Source organism: Anarhichas minor, unplaced genomic scaffold, assembly GCF_050575085.1.
Source record: "Anarhichas minor isolate MPS153535 unplaced genomic scaffold, ASM5057508v1 ptg000002l, whole genome shotgun sequence".
NCBI classification, from domain to species: domain Eukaryota; kingdom Metazoa; phylum Chordata; class Actinopteri; order Perciformes; family Anarhichadidae; genus Anarhichas; species Anarhichas minor.
Genome location: NW_027466448.1, coordinates 9,725,368 through 9,740,621, shown reverse-complemented (window position 1 = coordinate 9,740,621; position 15,254 = coordinate 9,725,368). Strand labels below are relative to the sequence as shown.

At 42.2% G+C, this 15,254-nt stretch overlaps 2 protein-coding genes across 2 annotated transcripts; one reads left to right on the top strand and one right to left on the bottom strand.

The window, feature by feature from the left end:
• The first annotated feature begins 259 nt into the window (after positions 1-259).
• On the top strand, positions 260-7,826 carry LOC142948257 (keratin, type I cytoskeletal 18). Its single transcript, XM_076090156.1, has 11 exons — positions 260-433; positions 1,765-1,768; positions 1,916-2,190; positions 2,271-2,396; positions 2,867-2,949; positions 3,304-3,460; positions 4,625-4,789; positions 4,895-5,020; positions 5,946-6,163; positions 6,582-6,610; positions 7,711-7,826. The coding sequence occupies exons 1-11, from the start codon at positions 260-262 to the stop codon at positions 7,824-7,826; spliced, it is 1,473 nt and encodes a 490-aa protein (XP_075946271.1).
• Positions 7,827-13,708: 5,882 nt separating this feature from the next.
• On the bottom strand, positions 13,709-14,994 carry rbp4l (retinol binding protein 4, like). The gene is made up of 4 exons (XM_076105070.1): positions 14,878-14,994; positions 14,648-14,784; positions 14,064-14,176; positions 13,709-13,971 (listed from the first exon to the last, which is right to left on the bottom strand). The coding sequence occupies exons 1-4, from the start codon at positions 14,992-14,994 to the stop codon at positions 13,748-13,750; spliced, it is 591 nt and encodes a 196-aa protein (XP_075961185.1). The 3' UTR covers positions 13,709-13,747.
• Between the last annotated feature and the right edge of the window lie 260 nt (positions 14,995-15,254).

Genomic DNA, 15,254 nt, shown 5'->3' with positions numbered 1-15,254 from the left:
GGAGGAAAAATTCCGCATGATCACTTGCATGAGTTTCCCACATCTGCTTACGAGCAGGATTTTGTGATATCGCAACTAGTTTGTGTGGGAATCCAAGCCAAGATCTACAGAATTGATACAAAAGTAAGTAGAAATGTTTCTTATCAGAGCTGATCATTGTAGTACAGACCAACATTTATTCTGTAACTGCCTCATAATAAAGGTACAACGTGAGCATGGAGTATCTCAGACTATTGCGCCTCAGTAGTAGGCAGGTGAAATGGAGATATGTTACAGTTTCATCAAAAGACTCCACATATCAAAACCTCCAGGAGCAGTAAACACATGCGCCTCCTGTTCCGAGCTAGCCCCTCCCACTTCCTGCACACCTGCATATAAGCTCACCTGTAGCATCAGCAGCACAGATCCTCTGGTATTCCTCTGGATCCCAGCTGTGCCTATCTGAAGAAAACTCTGGTGAGTAGGATGTTTTTTTTAAAGAAATTATTTCTTAGCAATTAGATTTATCAGAATTGATTTAAATCGTTTTCAGCAATTCCACTTGGTATTTTACAAAATGTAGTAGTTGAGACGGGGAAAAAATGAAACCATTTATCTCAATGAAAACGATAATTGGAAGAAAAAAGCTTCTACCGCTTTCAAGGACATGCATCTTATATTCTTGCTCTCGTCCATTCAACAGTTGTCAACACAACTATTTGCCAGCTAATGATGAGATGATTTAAACAAAAAAATGAAATGGAAGTTCCATTTCCTGCACAACAATGTGTTTCTTTGTGTCACCGGAATTCACTCGGAATATGTTCCCGATCATTTTCCCATGCCAGCTCTATCTTTCATCCGAACAAGGACCGTCTGTCTCCTGCCTGGTCCTTTGTAGTTTTGTGGGAACGGTGTTGCGAGGATCAAGTGACAGAGAGACAGAGAGGTTCCCTTGACCGCTAATCTGCAGAAACACACACACACACACACACACAGACAAAGATACACTGTCCATGTTTGACATCCATGCAGCAACTAGTCACACTTAAAGGTCCAGGAAGTAATGTGAACACCTGTTAAACATACCATCAAATGAGGTTGGAGAGAAAATATGAGGTATTTATTCAAAGTAACATTGAGAATTTCTTTTTTTTGTGCACTGGATCTAAACAGAGACATCACTTTCATAATATGTTATAACATGTAACCACATCACCAGTAGTCTTAACCTTTAGCTCTATTTTTTGGAGCCACTTTGTTATCTCCTCAGTTTTTTTTCTGTTTTCGTGAATCCTCCATTAGTGCCTTCTTGAATATAAAATGCACCTTATTATCATGGTAATAGACTGTATGAGAGCGTTCTTGGTCCCGGTGAGAGGCTCTCCTTCGACCCCGGGTTGAGCTGTGCTCATTTCCATTTAGATTTTACACTGGCTTGAGTTGAAGCTGTATTTGAACGGAGCCGAGATGGACAGACTGAAGAGGCTGTGACCGTAGTCAGCCAATGTCTTCCATGCAGATCGTTCAATTGAAAAGCCACTAGCCGGTCACATGTGCACTCATTGAAAGACTCCTTTCATCATTTTTAGTGGTCTTGAATATAAGACCCTACTTTGCGTTTAGCTGCCAAATGCTGGAATAAAACACATTTACTTAAGGGCCACAAAAGAGCTTTTCCACAGCCAGATCTCATGTAACTTAAAATGACTGAAATAAATCTGCTATTTGAAGTATTTTCCTTATGACATGTGTCATTTGAACATCCATCCAGTGTCTATTCAGAGAGGTGAACCCTTAGCAGCTGTGATGGATGTAACACAAGTGATCTTGCTCTTGTTCTGTTTCTCTCTTCATGTATTGCCTCCACTTTGTCTTTACAAGTTCACCAACATTTCCGTGAGTTGTTCATCGTCGTTTTCCTCTTGCCCCACAGCCCCCCCCATCATAGCCTCCAGCATGTCAGTGAGGAGCTTCTCTGTGAACCGTCAGCCCTCCTTCTCCAGCCGCTCTCTGATGGACACCGGCCGCGCTCGCTCCCGCGCTTCCGTGTCTTTCACCGCAGCCAGCCCTCTGAGTCGCTCGGCCTCTACCGGCCAGGATCTCAACGGGCCAACAAGCCTGCAACTTAATGGCCTACACGGCAACAACATCAACGATAAGGAAGCCATGCAGAGCCTGAACAACCGTCTGGCCAACTACCTGGATAAGGTCTGACGCATTAAACCAGCACTGTTGATCATTGAACACTAAGACCATTGAACTGTCTTTTTCTCTTCCTCTTCCTCCAGGTGCATTCACTGGAGTGCTCCAACGCAGACCTGGAGATGAAGATCAAGCAGGTGATGCTCGACCGCATTCCCAAAGGTCATGATCTTGATTCCCTGATGGCCCAAGCTCATGCTGTTGAGCAAGAGGTAGGCATGAAGGGACGTGCAACCACACCAGACATGCAGCATAGAGACCGGCACAAGTTCTCAAGGTCCACGATGATGACATTTGTTATTTTACATAGCCAAAACACCAATGCAAATGTGGACATGTGCAGGAGCTGCATCACTTGATTCATCAGAGGCAGAATTTGACCTGCGCTTAATCTTTGAGTTAACTTGTACCAAACCAAGCCTGAACAAAGTTAATCATTATTTTTGCCTACCAAATGGAAAAAAGTTACCGTTTAATGAAAACCTAATGCGTCACCTTATTTTAGGTATAATGATTCAAACTTTCATGTGTCTTTTGTAACATTGGTACCCCACTTTTACTGCCAGTATACCTTTAAACATGTGAGTGTAATACATCAAGCATTAAAAGCAGATGACTTCTGTGTGAAGACTGACTTTAGGGATTTTAAAGTCTATTGTTTCTCTACTTTGGTGTTTGGCAGGTGAGGAAGAGGACCTTGGAAAATGCTCGTCTCATGTTAGAGATTGACAATGCTAAACTGGCTGCTGACGACTTCAGAATCAAGTGAGTGGTTAATGATTAAACTATCATATCACTTTAATTTAGACCGCTTTAACCATTCATTTCCTCCTTCTTCCTGTCCCTTTTACCCTCTAAAGTCAGAGTGCATGCAGAGACTCTTGAGTATTTTGTTTAATGAAAGTTATGCAAAGAGATGTCATGAGATGGACAGAACTAGATCAATGAAAAACACTCGTCTTCTTTTATATATAAATGTTTGTTCATCTGCAGACATATCAAAGCTTTAAAGGTTACATGTAACTTTATGAGGCATTTTGTAAGCAATTGTAAAGAAGGTAAATAAACATTAAGTATTCTGTTTTCTACCTTTCTCTCTATTCATCTGGACTTGACTAGGTGGGAGACAGAGCTGGTGATGTGTCAGTCTGTGGAGCGAGACTGTGTTGCTCTGAAAAAGGCCAAGACCGACCACGAGCAGATCATCGCCTCCCTGAGAGGAGATCTGGACAGCCTGAAAGAAGAACTTTACTTCCTCAAGAAAAACCACGAGGAGGTGAGTCTGATCTAACTCTGTCTGTATACTTGTTTTTTTGTCTGTACTCTTCTTCACCCACATGGTGTGCACGTCTTTTAACACGCTGTTTATCACATTTACGTCTCCATTACTCGACCTTGGCCTTATCTCGTTTTCATTATTCTGCAACCTGCCCTCACAAACAACAAGTTGTTTGATATCGGTCTGACCCAGTTTGGTGGACTCATGAGGTCTTATTTAGAGCCTAAGTGGACAGGGGGGAAAAAAGTGTAGGGAGGGGGGAAGAAACAGAGAGGTGGTTCTCTGGTTACTCTGGACAAAAGACACGGGTAGATCTGGTTTCCTAAACTGCTCTTTCGGCCCAATCAGCTGATCTGAGGCGACCGGACTCCTGTCCTCTGGGGGTGGATAAAAAGATACATTTACCTCCTCTCACCAACAGAAGGATGGATCTCCTACTTACTGAAACACAATGTAAACAAAAACAAAACAGCACCGATCCAATTCATGAGCAGCTGCAGATATCGAGAATGAATTTCACTAACTGAGACTGGATTATTTAGGCTTTTGTTGATCCTGGAATACATTAAGCACATGTATCCTGCATGCAAATCACATACTTATTTTACAGTTGCTTGTTTGTCTTATTTAACCACATGTGAAGGTCTTGACCCTGTCCAGTGTGAGGAAAGTGAACTGTTGATGACTCTTAGTCTGCTCTCATCTATGCACTCTGTCAGTCATTTATGTTGAAAGTATAGACTCTCCCCCCACCTACCAAGCAAGGATACAAATACTGTGCATAGAATAAAATACACAATGTGCGTGTGTGTTTGTCACACACAAAGAAACGAGAGTGAAAGAGATCCAGTGAATACTCATTAATAGAGTTCAGTGTGTGTGTGTGTGTGAGCTGAAAAGCCAGAGGTAAGGTGAGCTCTGCCCATTCGATTATTAATGGAGAACATCTAAATTATGAAGATGTCCTCACATCCTCTCTGCCACCCTGCGGTGAAGGGTTCACTATTCCTGGTTTCATATGTCGTCTGTATATTCACACACTGTACAATTTTAAGTTTATTTAGAGATGACAACCATCAGGTTCTTTTAAATTAAAAAAAAAAAAACGTATGCACACTGTGACAAAAGATAATTAAGAAGTCACTATGTTTCCCCCTGCAGGAACTGGAGCAGATGAGGTCTCGTATTGCCAAAGATGAGGTGAATGTGGAGGTGGACTCGGCCACCGGGCCGGAGCTGGGCACCATTCTGTCCGACCTGCGTTCCCAGTATGAGGGGATTGTCAAGAAGAACAAGGAGCAAACGGATCAGTGGTACCTCAAGAAGGTGAGGGGAGCAACTTTCATTTCTTTCTTGTGACAAGAGAATTCTCTTAATACATGCATTTTCATTAGAGTGTACATTCCTGTGACGTTTGTGTGTCCTGTCCAGCTGGAGATGGTGCAGAATGACGTGAAGGAGAGCAACGAGGCTCTGAGAGGAGCTCAGAGCGAGCTGATCGAGAGGCAGCGCTTCCTGCAGAACCTGGAGGTGGAGCTGGAGAGTCTGCACAAACAGGTGAGCTGGTACAGCTGAGAAGCGAGGGGCAAATTATCCCACGGACACACACACGAGACATAAGAGGATTTCATTCTACAAGCATTGACTGGCGAAAGAGACCTTTTGGTAAAGGAGGAGTCTCCATGTCAACATATAAAGAAAATGCACAAATGTTCACACCTTTTGGCTCCATGAGAATGGATTGATTACGAGAATTGAAGATTGCTGTTTAGAATAGGAAATTCAACAATGTGCACATTGCAGAACAGCAATGTGCTTGTTCCTCCTCTCTGACAGCAGAAGCCTGACATAGTTGTGTTTTTGGTTTAAAAATAATCGTGCAAGTGATGTTTCTACACTTTCAGCTGTGCAAACAAAACTTAATGAGCATTAAGCAGTGCAAACACCGCAACCATGAATTTCAAGTATGACTATGAGTGTTTCTTTTTCACAACGCCAAGATGAATTATGGCATTGTGTTAAAGATAGACCGGGATTAGAAGGGATTTGACAGATACAACACAGGAAATCCCTACTGAAGTTCAGATTCAGTCTCCATACACAGGTTTATTTTAACTTGACGTCAACGTCTGAGAAAAATCATTTGGCTTTTGGCTCTTCTAATCCTGTGTTGACAGTAAACATGTTCTCCCACGCTAATAAGTCATGCCAGACATGGCGAGTTCAGTTGCTAAATTCTATAGGGGTGAGTTTCGGTGGTGAGATGGGTAATCATTTAATCATGTCTGAGCAGCGATTTTGTTTTGGATGCCAAGGCCTTGCCAGCCCACAGGTATTTGTTGATTTTAGAATCAGGAGACACTGAGGTTTCGTTTCTACTGGCAAACGCCTTCGGAGGAAATGGGACCATTAAAAGCTCGCAATGGAGTCAGGTAGGAGAAGGCAGTTCAGCTCTCTCACTATTTCCCCTTTCTCTCCTCAGATGTCGGCGCTGGAAGGTAACCTGGGTGAGACTGGCCAGAAATACTCTTCTGAGATGGAGCGGCTGCAGGCCACCCTGAACCAGCTGGAGGACGACCTCTCGCAGCTCAGGCTGGACATGCAGCGCACCAAGACCGACTACGAGCAGCTCCTCCGCATCAAGCAGAACCTGGAGATGGAGATCGCCACCTACAGGCGCCTGCTGGAGGGAGAGGAGGCGTACGTTTTATAGTCCCATGACTGGATGAGAGCTGATTGAAAAATCAATACCACTCTCATATCAGTCCGCTACAGGCCTAGCTTAGCATAAGTTGGCTCATTCCAACAGTAACAAAACCCCTGTAAAACCACAACTTGTCTTCTGACTTTACCATGTTAATCAGTTTAGCTTTACAGGTCCTGGTAGGTGGATTTTGTTACATTTTACTTTTAGCCAGGCTAGCTGTTTCCCTCTTTTTTCCCCAGTCTTTATGCTAAGCTAACTAGCTGCTGGCACCAGCCTCATACCAAGCATGAGAGTGGTATCGATCTTCTCGTCTAACTCTCAGCAAGAAAGCGGAAAAGCGCATTTCTTGAACTATTCTTTTAAATGTGTCTAAAGATACTAATTCTAACATGTTTCCTTTCTGCCCCTCAGAGTCAAGGAAGTTCCTCCTCCACCAAAAAGTGAGCACCTGGCTTTTAATATTTAACTGACAAAAAGAGCGCAAAGTCACTGCTGGTATGTCAGAGCACCAGAAGGACTTTCAAGCACAGTATTATATAATAGCACATAAGCACAGCAAAGAGTGAAGCACTGCTCATTCATTTATTCTTATCACGCCCTGAATGAAACAGGGAGGCAAAGAGTGACTAAAGCTGTAATGACGAAGGAGATAAGTTCAGCAAACTGTTCCCATATGTTTATGTTGTAATTTGACAGTGTTTAAGTGAGGCTGACAGACACATATTCATTCACACACCCAATTGGCCCATGGACTAATGGTTGTTTTATGCACCTCAACACAATGCAAACACCACCAACAGCTCAGCTCCTATAGCAACAAAGGTGGGTGTGAAAGCATTTATCCCAATGTTGTAAGGTACGACATTGGGATAAATGTTTTCACACCCACCTTAAGACACAGCAACAACTTGGAAGTGTGTCTTAATCTGACTGACTCATGCTGCTGGATTAACAACTTCAACATTCAGAAGACTAAAAACAACACAGAGTCAATGAACTGACGCCTTTAGGAGTCCTTCGTGAGACAGGGGAGTTTAATAGTTTAAGCTGTTTTTCGTGCACATAGTTCTTCACTTGAAGCTGCAGAGACATAGCGTCTTATTTAGTTCATGTTCAGTGTACAACAAACCAAATGCATCAGGAGAATTAAAACTGTGGTAGTGCAGTGACTGAGCAGGCGATACTCAGACACATGATTCAACACACATTACAGAGGAATGTGAGATTAAAATGATTTATTTCCCTGCCTCTAATGTTTTCTCTCCTCCTCTCTCATACCACCTCATTGCATCTCATCTCTGCAAATCACATTCTCCTCACACCGCATTATCTCATATTTTCAATCTCGTATCATCGAACCGTTGTCTCCTCTTACAATTCATCATCTCTTTTCATCGCAGCTTACTTTCTCACCAGTGTAAATCTCATGCGGTCCCATTGATACTAGTCCTTTCAACTCATTTTATTGAATCTCATTCCAAATCATCCTGTTTTCTTCCATCTCATCTCATCTCATCTCATCTCATCTGTGTCTGTGCAGAAGAGCCTGATGTTCGCACCAGGAAGATTGTGAAGGTGGTGACTCAGACGATGATCAACGGCAAAGTGGTGGACGAATCCAGCGAGGTGGAGCAGATCGAGGAGACCAAGAAATAAAAAGAGGGAACAAAAAGTGGCCGAAAGTGGCACAGAGCTGGGCTGCGGAACATCATTTATCCTTGCAACTGAGAAAATATTGTTTTGAATAGAGGATATTTTGGGGGGGGGGGGGGGGGGGGATTGCTTGACTATGAATGTTTTGTGTTTTCAGAAAAGTTCTTTCCAACATTTGACTTATCAGTGATGCTTTGATCAATTGTTTGTGTCTGGAGTAAATGCAACAAACATACAGTATATGTCCAGCACTGCTGTAGCTATGCATGCTTATATCAATTTAGAATAGAGATGTGTTTTTTGTGTGGGAGCAACTGACTAACCATCTTTGTACTGTCTTACTAATAAAATGCTGTGTACTTAACCAAGATATTTATTACTTAGTGGGGAAAATTTTACTTTTTTTGATGTAATGCATACCTTTACTCCTTTTGCAAGAATATTGTCTTTGCTGTTTTTGTGTTTGTACTCTGACTAAATAAAGTTTCTTTAATCCGTGTCATGTGTACTCCTCTATTCTTTCTTAGAACAAACATTGCTTTTATGCTGAAATCAAATGACAATATGCAGCGTCTTCAGTGGACTGTTTTTTGCTGTTGGTGAAGTTGCATAAAACAAATCTCATGTTCACCGTTTTGTGTTAGCTTGCCAATATTTACCAATTAGGACTAATCACAAAGTAGGACGACACATTTTGAACTGACGATGGGGTTAGAGGAGGTCAGGGGACCACCAGAGGCCGTATGATTGACCCTGTGGGGACCATGAATGTCTGTACAACATGTCATGCCAATTCATCAATAGGTGTTTAGATATTTCAGTCTGGACCAAAGTGGTGGACTGACCAACACAGTGTGGCTATACATCATAGGAACATCATTATCCAGATCCTTAAAAAATGTAATCATATTAACTTTAGCTTTTCAAAAAGACAAAAATCATGTTAAACTTTGCCCATAACTCATAAAAACATACACACTGAATACGAAGTCACACTTAGAAGATCAGTTATACACACGCTACAGTAACCCATTTAATCCCACCGGTCACAAGTGACCGTACAAAACGTTTATAAGGCACTACAAATGTTACTAAAATGTATGTGGTCTAAATGAAATATGTGCAGTGTCACATGTTTAGTGTAAATGGTCACATGACCAGGGCTCCTCATTTTCTGACTGCACCATGACGAAAGGATGGCTGCATCAAAGCTCATAAAAAAAAGTTATTTAAAGTGCGTCAACATAAAGTTAGGACAAAGATTCTTGGTATGCGTCATCGTCAAGGTGTCTCGTATTGATATATGCATTTACAATTACTCAACTTTGTTCAAAATGGTCATATAATGAGTAAAAACATGTTCGAGACGATATGCAGAAGTTCAAACCCAGCATCAGAACGGGGGAAAATGGGGATGTTAGTAAGTCTGAACGTGGCATAGTTGTTGCTGCTAGACGGGCTGGTTTGAGTATTTCTGAAACTGCTGGTCTACTGGGATTTTCACTCAAGACCATTGGGTTAACAGAGAATGGTTTGAAAAAAGAAAACATCCAACATTGGACAGTAGAAGATTGTAAAAACTTTGCCTGCTCTTTGCAGATGATGTAGTTCAGACAGCGACCTTCAGCATGCAGTGTGGCGGTTGGCAGCTGATTGTAGAGCGGTCGGGATGAGAGGGAGGTCTGAGGCCATGGCTCTCTGCTGGGAAACGGTGGATTGTGCCATATGAGTTGGGAGTGAGTCCCTGACACCTCATAGGTTGAGGGAAACGCTGGTGTGCATGCTCAATGGGCCCATAGATGTTGAAGATTGCCAGACGATAAAAAAGGAGAGACACATTTGCTTTGTAATTAGTGCTGTTGGTAGCCTAACGTGCAATCTTTCATTAAAGACAAACTCTTGTAATAATTAGGTGAATACTGGGGAAGTTACAATGATGAGACAGAGTTGTAAAGATCTGGCAGGCAATGTGTGCGTTGCGTCATTCAACTGAGCCAAATGATCCAGAATGACTAATATTGTTGTAGTCTTCATGTTTGGCTTTTACTCTGCTCCACTTGACAGACTCTGACACATCCGACAATCGCCCAATGAGCACCTCCTACCTGCACACACACTTTGTCATGACATAACAACCCAACCGTGTCTTCCATCAACCCTATTATTTAGGGTCATGATCTTTGTAGAGGGGTCACCATGCTCCTAAATACCCTCATGAGCATTGGTTTTATAGCTCTACAACACAGCGTGGAACTGGTGTTTTAGAATGAATTAAATGTAGAGTTGTTTTTTGAAAGATCCTACATAGAAAATGGTGTCTTGGTCTGGATTCAGGGAAATGTGATCCTTGAAACACACATTGACTCCAGCCTCAGGTTATCGCCATGAGCTCCACAGACATTGTGATAAAAGCATAGCATGTTGTTTCCAGAGCAGTTTTGCCAAAGCCTCCCCCCCCCCCCCCCCCCCGGCAGATTCCTGTTCGGCAACTCAAAGAGGCATAAAAAGACAGACAGCAAGTCCGATGAGTCGGAAGGAGCAGAAACAGTGAGCCAGGTACAAACTGAGAAATGTCTCTCTGCTGTCCTGTGACCATAACAACAGTAATTTAACAATGTATCAGCAGCATTTATTATGTTAATGCCTTGCACAGCTGCCCTTCTAGCCAAATGACGCCTGATATGTAATGTAAAGGCGTCAATTTCAGAAAATGAGTCCCCTTTGTAGCCGCTTTAAAGGAACAATTTCCCTTAAGTGGAAAGTCTTTTTGTAATGAATGCCAAAAAGCCAGCCATCGACAGTGAACCTTTGCCATCTGTTCTGCAGGACAAACAGCTTTTAGGATCTTTTAAATGACTTTGTTTATCAGAGTACAAGGTACAGACACTCGTTCCTGAAACAAGGTAAACTGCACTGGGAACAGATTGAATGATCTCACTCACTCAGCATCTAATGACCTTTTCTTGTTTGTAATAAAACATAAATTGTGCAGACTGGGACTGAATACAAGGTCATTTGCACATAATCACATATATAGATTGAGAGACCTTGGTACATATTGAGGCAGCAGTAAGTTATATTGCTGGCTACAATACAACATTTATTCTGCAGAAGTTTTTCTTGATGAACAGATTTCTTTGAAAGTCTGTTTTATCCGATTTCTCTACTAATATGCTGTTGTTATGTTGTGTTTTGTTTTGCAGTGCTTTCCCTGTAAAGCGGATTCATGGAGCCCGATCCACAAGCAGAAGCTTGTTCATGTTTTTTGTTGTATCTTTTAAACGGCGGCAGGTAGAGTACACAGGCAGTCGCCTTCTGTCTCTCCTCTGTTGTTCTCCACAGAGAGATAATGACGACATGGTGAGTAGGAGACAGACAGATCATTGGATTAAGCGGTCTGGTGGTGTTTCAAAAACAAGCTCATCTCCCAAGTTCAGGTGCTGCATTCAGGCACCATTTACAGTGTAAGATCCCAACACACCACTAAGTTTTCAATCAAACTGAAGTCATATATTCATTTCTGCTTTCTGGTGTTGTTCCATTACTGGTTATGTGAACAAGAACAGGCCGACATTTTAAAGGTATACTACAAAAATCCCCTCAGTCAGATCAAATCTCATCCCCACCCTGAGCCCACAATCACAAACATAATCGCACCAATTATCTTTCAGTGCTCCAAAGTAGTTATAATGGGTCTTCCAGCTCATTGTTTAGTGTTCAATGTAGCTCGACTGCCCTCTCGTGGCCAGATCTAATAGTAGCAATTGATGCACAATTCAATTCAGTAAAGGCAGCATTCATTTGCAAACATTCACAATGTACAGTTTTATATAAGATAGAGTGTTTAAACAGTAAAGTCCTTTGTTTCTAGTTGAACGCAGCACCATGATACAGTCTGCATGGACAGTAAAAACTTAAACAGTATGAGAGGAAAGTCACTCGCTTGATATACAAAAGATACTGAAAAAAAGTAGATCAGAATGAGTAGATTTGTGTCTGTCATTTTATCCAAACTTTGCTGCAGAGAAGAACATTGAAGGACCATAACCCCGAACTCTGTCATCCTCCAGACGTTGGGTATCTGGGTTCGAGCCTCGCCAGACTCAAGCAGATACATCCACTTATATTCTTACCTCAAGCTTGTAGCCTATTTTACGTGACAACAGTCTGGGCTTTAACAGTAAGTCTTAGTCTGCAGTACAGGGGAGACCACATCCTTTTTTTTGGGTCTTGTTTTCCATCTAAAGCGATGTCTAGTGTTAGTTTCTTTTATTGTTTGGGTATAAAACATTACGTATTAAATGGTCTCATTTCCAGGAAGGTCAAACAGTTGATCCTATCAGAGCTAAGCTAGTTTACAGGCAGACTGACTCTACGGCAGCTTTTTCATCCTGTCCCGCCAACCAGTGTCAACACTCACTCATTATTCACGCTCCCCTGTCATGCATTCCCATTTTACAACTGGGATGCCTCTACAAATATAACTGAGCAAACTCAGTGAATTATTTTACATTTTTAGACACATTGCAGAAGAAATTTGACGGTAACCTGCTGAGACGTTTAAACAGGGAGAAGAAGAAAACATCTGAGAACATCTTTGATGTTGCTGCACAAGAGGGGTCATGATCCTTTTCATGGTGTACTGTTTGATAAAGGACGATGACAGATGTACAAATCAATCACTCTAGCATGCTTCTGTGTTAAATATGGAATACAAAGTGTGGTTGAAAAATGTCCACATTGTTCTATAATGTCCTCTATACGGGGTTGACAGCCTTTTAATCCTCGGTGTGATTTTACATCTCAGAAATAAGGTAATAAATTCTGCAAAAAGTGAATTATTTCAAAATGTTTCCAGTTCCTTTTTGGAAAGAAATTTATGAAATAAGTTGATTTTAGTCACAACAAAGTTCAATGATGCATGTCCAATGAAATATTACTACAAATCACTGTTGTGTAGGAAACATTTTGTCATTATGTCATCTTTGGCTTTTGAGTTGTGTCCGAGCGGGTTACACTGTGTTGCACAAAGTAAGCCGGGGCATGAGGTGTATTATATTGGTTTACAGTAATGCTCGCCATTATTGGCTTCAGCACATTGCTATCCAGCTTGTTGCATAACATCAACAGGATTACACACCAGCTACAGACACAAACATTCCCCGTCTGCCTTTCTGCCTCTCTCACTCTCAGTCTTTCACTGTCGACCATCTTGCTTCTCCCTTCATTTTCATTTTACCTCTTTAGTTATGTGGCTCCTGATATGATCGTTGACCCCTGGGACATGCTAAGTAGCCAAACAGGTGAGTTAGTATGTAAGAGGACTAAGGTCTCTGAACATCAGACCACCACTAAGCTTATTACTGATCCGTGTGTATTGTGTTGGGTTTGGCTGCATTCTCTTGAGCTCAGGAGGGATCACAGCCACTTACAAGTGCAGCATATTTTCAAGCCTCAACTGCTGACAAACATTTCTCTGTTTCTATGCTTTATTAAACAACAAGGTTTCATGCTTTACCACTAAGGGATTTATATGCAGTCACATATACATGTTTTGAAAGTGAAATTTTTTACAAAAAGGACAAAATTCCAGTGATATTGTTTAGAAAAATATCTTTTATTTCGTCTTTCAAAGCAGCAGTAACATTTTCCTTACAAACAATGGATGAACACAGAGTGACAGAGGAGGAAATGGATTTAAAAAAAACATCTTTTTCCACTGTCTTTGCCTAATTATATTCTTGTGTTTTTCCTCCTCTCAGTCTTTTTTTTTTAATGTTTCTGTATCTGTGCAGTCACATTATCACTCTCACATACAGGCCTTCTTACACATACACTCTTTCAATCTCCCTCTTCTTGCTTTCAAGCCTTCTTGACTGTAACTAGCTGGCTTCACGCTCTCCTGCTCTGCTCTCTCTTTCTCTTTAGCAGGCTCCAGACTGCAGCACAGGCTGAAACTCTCCGGCCAGGCAGATGTCCTCCTGCTTCTGACGGACGATGCGCTGGATGGCGGGGGGCAGGCCGCGGGGGTTCCTGGAAAAGATAATGGCATAGCCGTCATCGCAGCTGCCATCTTCCTTCAGGGTGCGGCAGGCGTAGGTGATGGCGTAGTTGTCGTAGTCGGTGTCGATCACCCAGTAGTTGTCGCCTGGTTAGAAAGGAAGGAAGAGGTCAGCGAGTGTGAAGAGGAGTGTGGAGATATGAGAGGGGTGTGAGGGTGGGTATGTGTGCACAGCTGACCTCCGCTGGACAGGTAGCTGGCCAGTCCCTGGTAGTTCATGAACATCTTGCCGGGGCTGGCAGGGTCGGGGACAGAGTACTGGGCGGCCATGTCAGCACACACAACCCAGAAGCTGCAAGCACACACATGTCAGTGTCAAAGTGAACAATGTACGCCCACAACAAATCAACAGTCTTTGGCTAATATCGTTGTCATTTTCTTTCAATTACAGGACATTTCAGCGGCGTAAACCTCAGAAATTCTAATGACAACATACTGTATCATCGGCATATGCATATACTACAGTACAGTATTCTTTACATTTCTCAAAACAAAGCCTAGATTTCTTTCAGTATGCAGTGGCATAATAGCTTAAAACAGCTGAATTTCTTTAACTTTGTTTGTGCTTTTACAAAATCACACCTGCGCCTAACTGCTGACCCTGAAAACTGAATCAAGATGGTCTTTGTGACCAAACTGACCATTTGCCCTGATCATAAGGGGTTTAAAGAGACGTGATGTAAGATGGTTTTTCATTTGAATTATGTTATCTTATCTGCAGATAGTGAGTGAAATAAAGTCACTCGCTGGCCCTCTGACTCACCCAAACAGAGTGACGCGTCCCTTGGAGGAGGCGGTCATGGAGCCGTCATCATCAATGGTGTACTCAGCGGAGATGTTGTCCTGCAGGAACAGGCCCTCTGGATCTTTCTTCTGCAGTGCGTACCACTTTCCAGCATACTGCGATGAAAAAGAAGGAGGAGGACGGTCAGAAAGGATTTTACTTACTTTTTTTTCAACATGCATGCTGTCGATGTGCTTCAATTCACTCACCCTCTTGGGGTCAAAGTCCCCTTTGACTGTGAAGCTGTCAACGACACAGGAGGCAGACAGGCAGTGCTCTACGCAGGACAGCAAGACCAGCAGCAGAGCCAGTTTAGAGGATCCCATTCTAAAATGAGATGCACATTAGTGTGTTAGGACCAGAGACAGACTCATTAATGACACAAAACCGATCTGTGCTTACAATAATGCACCAACAATATATTTTCCCATTTGATATGATATGAAGAAAATAGTAATATTATGTGACATGCCGGAAAAAAAAATGTATTCTGACAAAAAATGTTAACACCACATTACACAGTCTAGTGATTAACAAGTCTCTAACGTCAACAGTCACAGCTGACAGAACAGAAAGTTTACATCAA

Coding starts and splice junctions, on each gene's coding strand:
- LOC142948257 (XM_076090156.1), top strand. CDS start 260: ATGGAGATATGTTACAGTTTCATCAAAAGACTCCACATATCAAAACCT. Junction 3,461..4,624: donor TCAAGAAAAACCACGAGGAG/GTGAGTCTGATC, acceptor TTCCCCCTGCAG/GAACTGGAGCAGATGAGGTC. Junction 5,021..5,945: donor TGGAGAGTCTGCACAAACAG/GTGAGCTGGTAC, acceptor TTCTCTCCTCAG/ATGTCGGCGCTGGAAGGTAA.
- rbp4l (XM_076105070.1), bottom strand. CDS start 14,994: ATGGGATCCTCTAAACTGGCTCTGCTGCTGGTCTTGCTGTCCTGCGTA. Junction 14,785..14,877: donor GGGACTTTGACCCCAAGAGG/GTGAGTGAATTG, acceptor TTTTCATCGCAG/TATGCTGGAAAGTGGTACGC. Junction 14,177..14,647: donor GGACGCGTCACTCTGTTTGG/GTGAGTCAGAGG, acceptor GTGTGCTTGCAG/CTTCTGGGTTGTGTGTGCTG.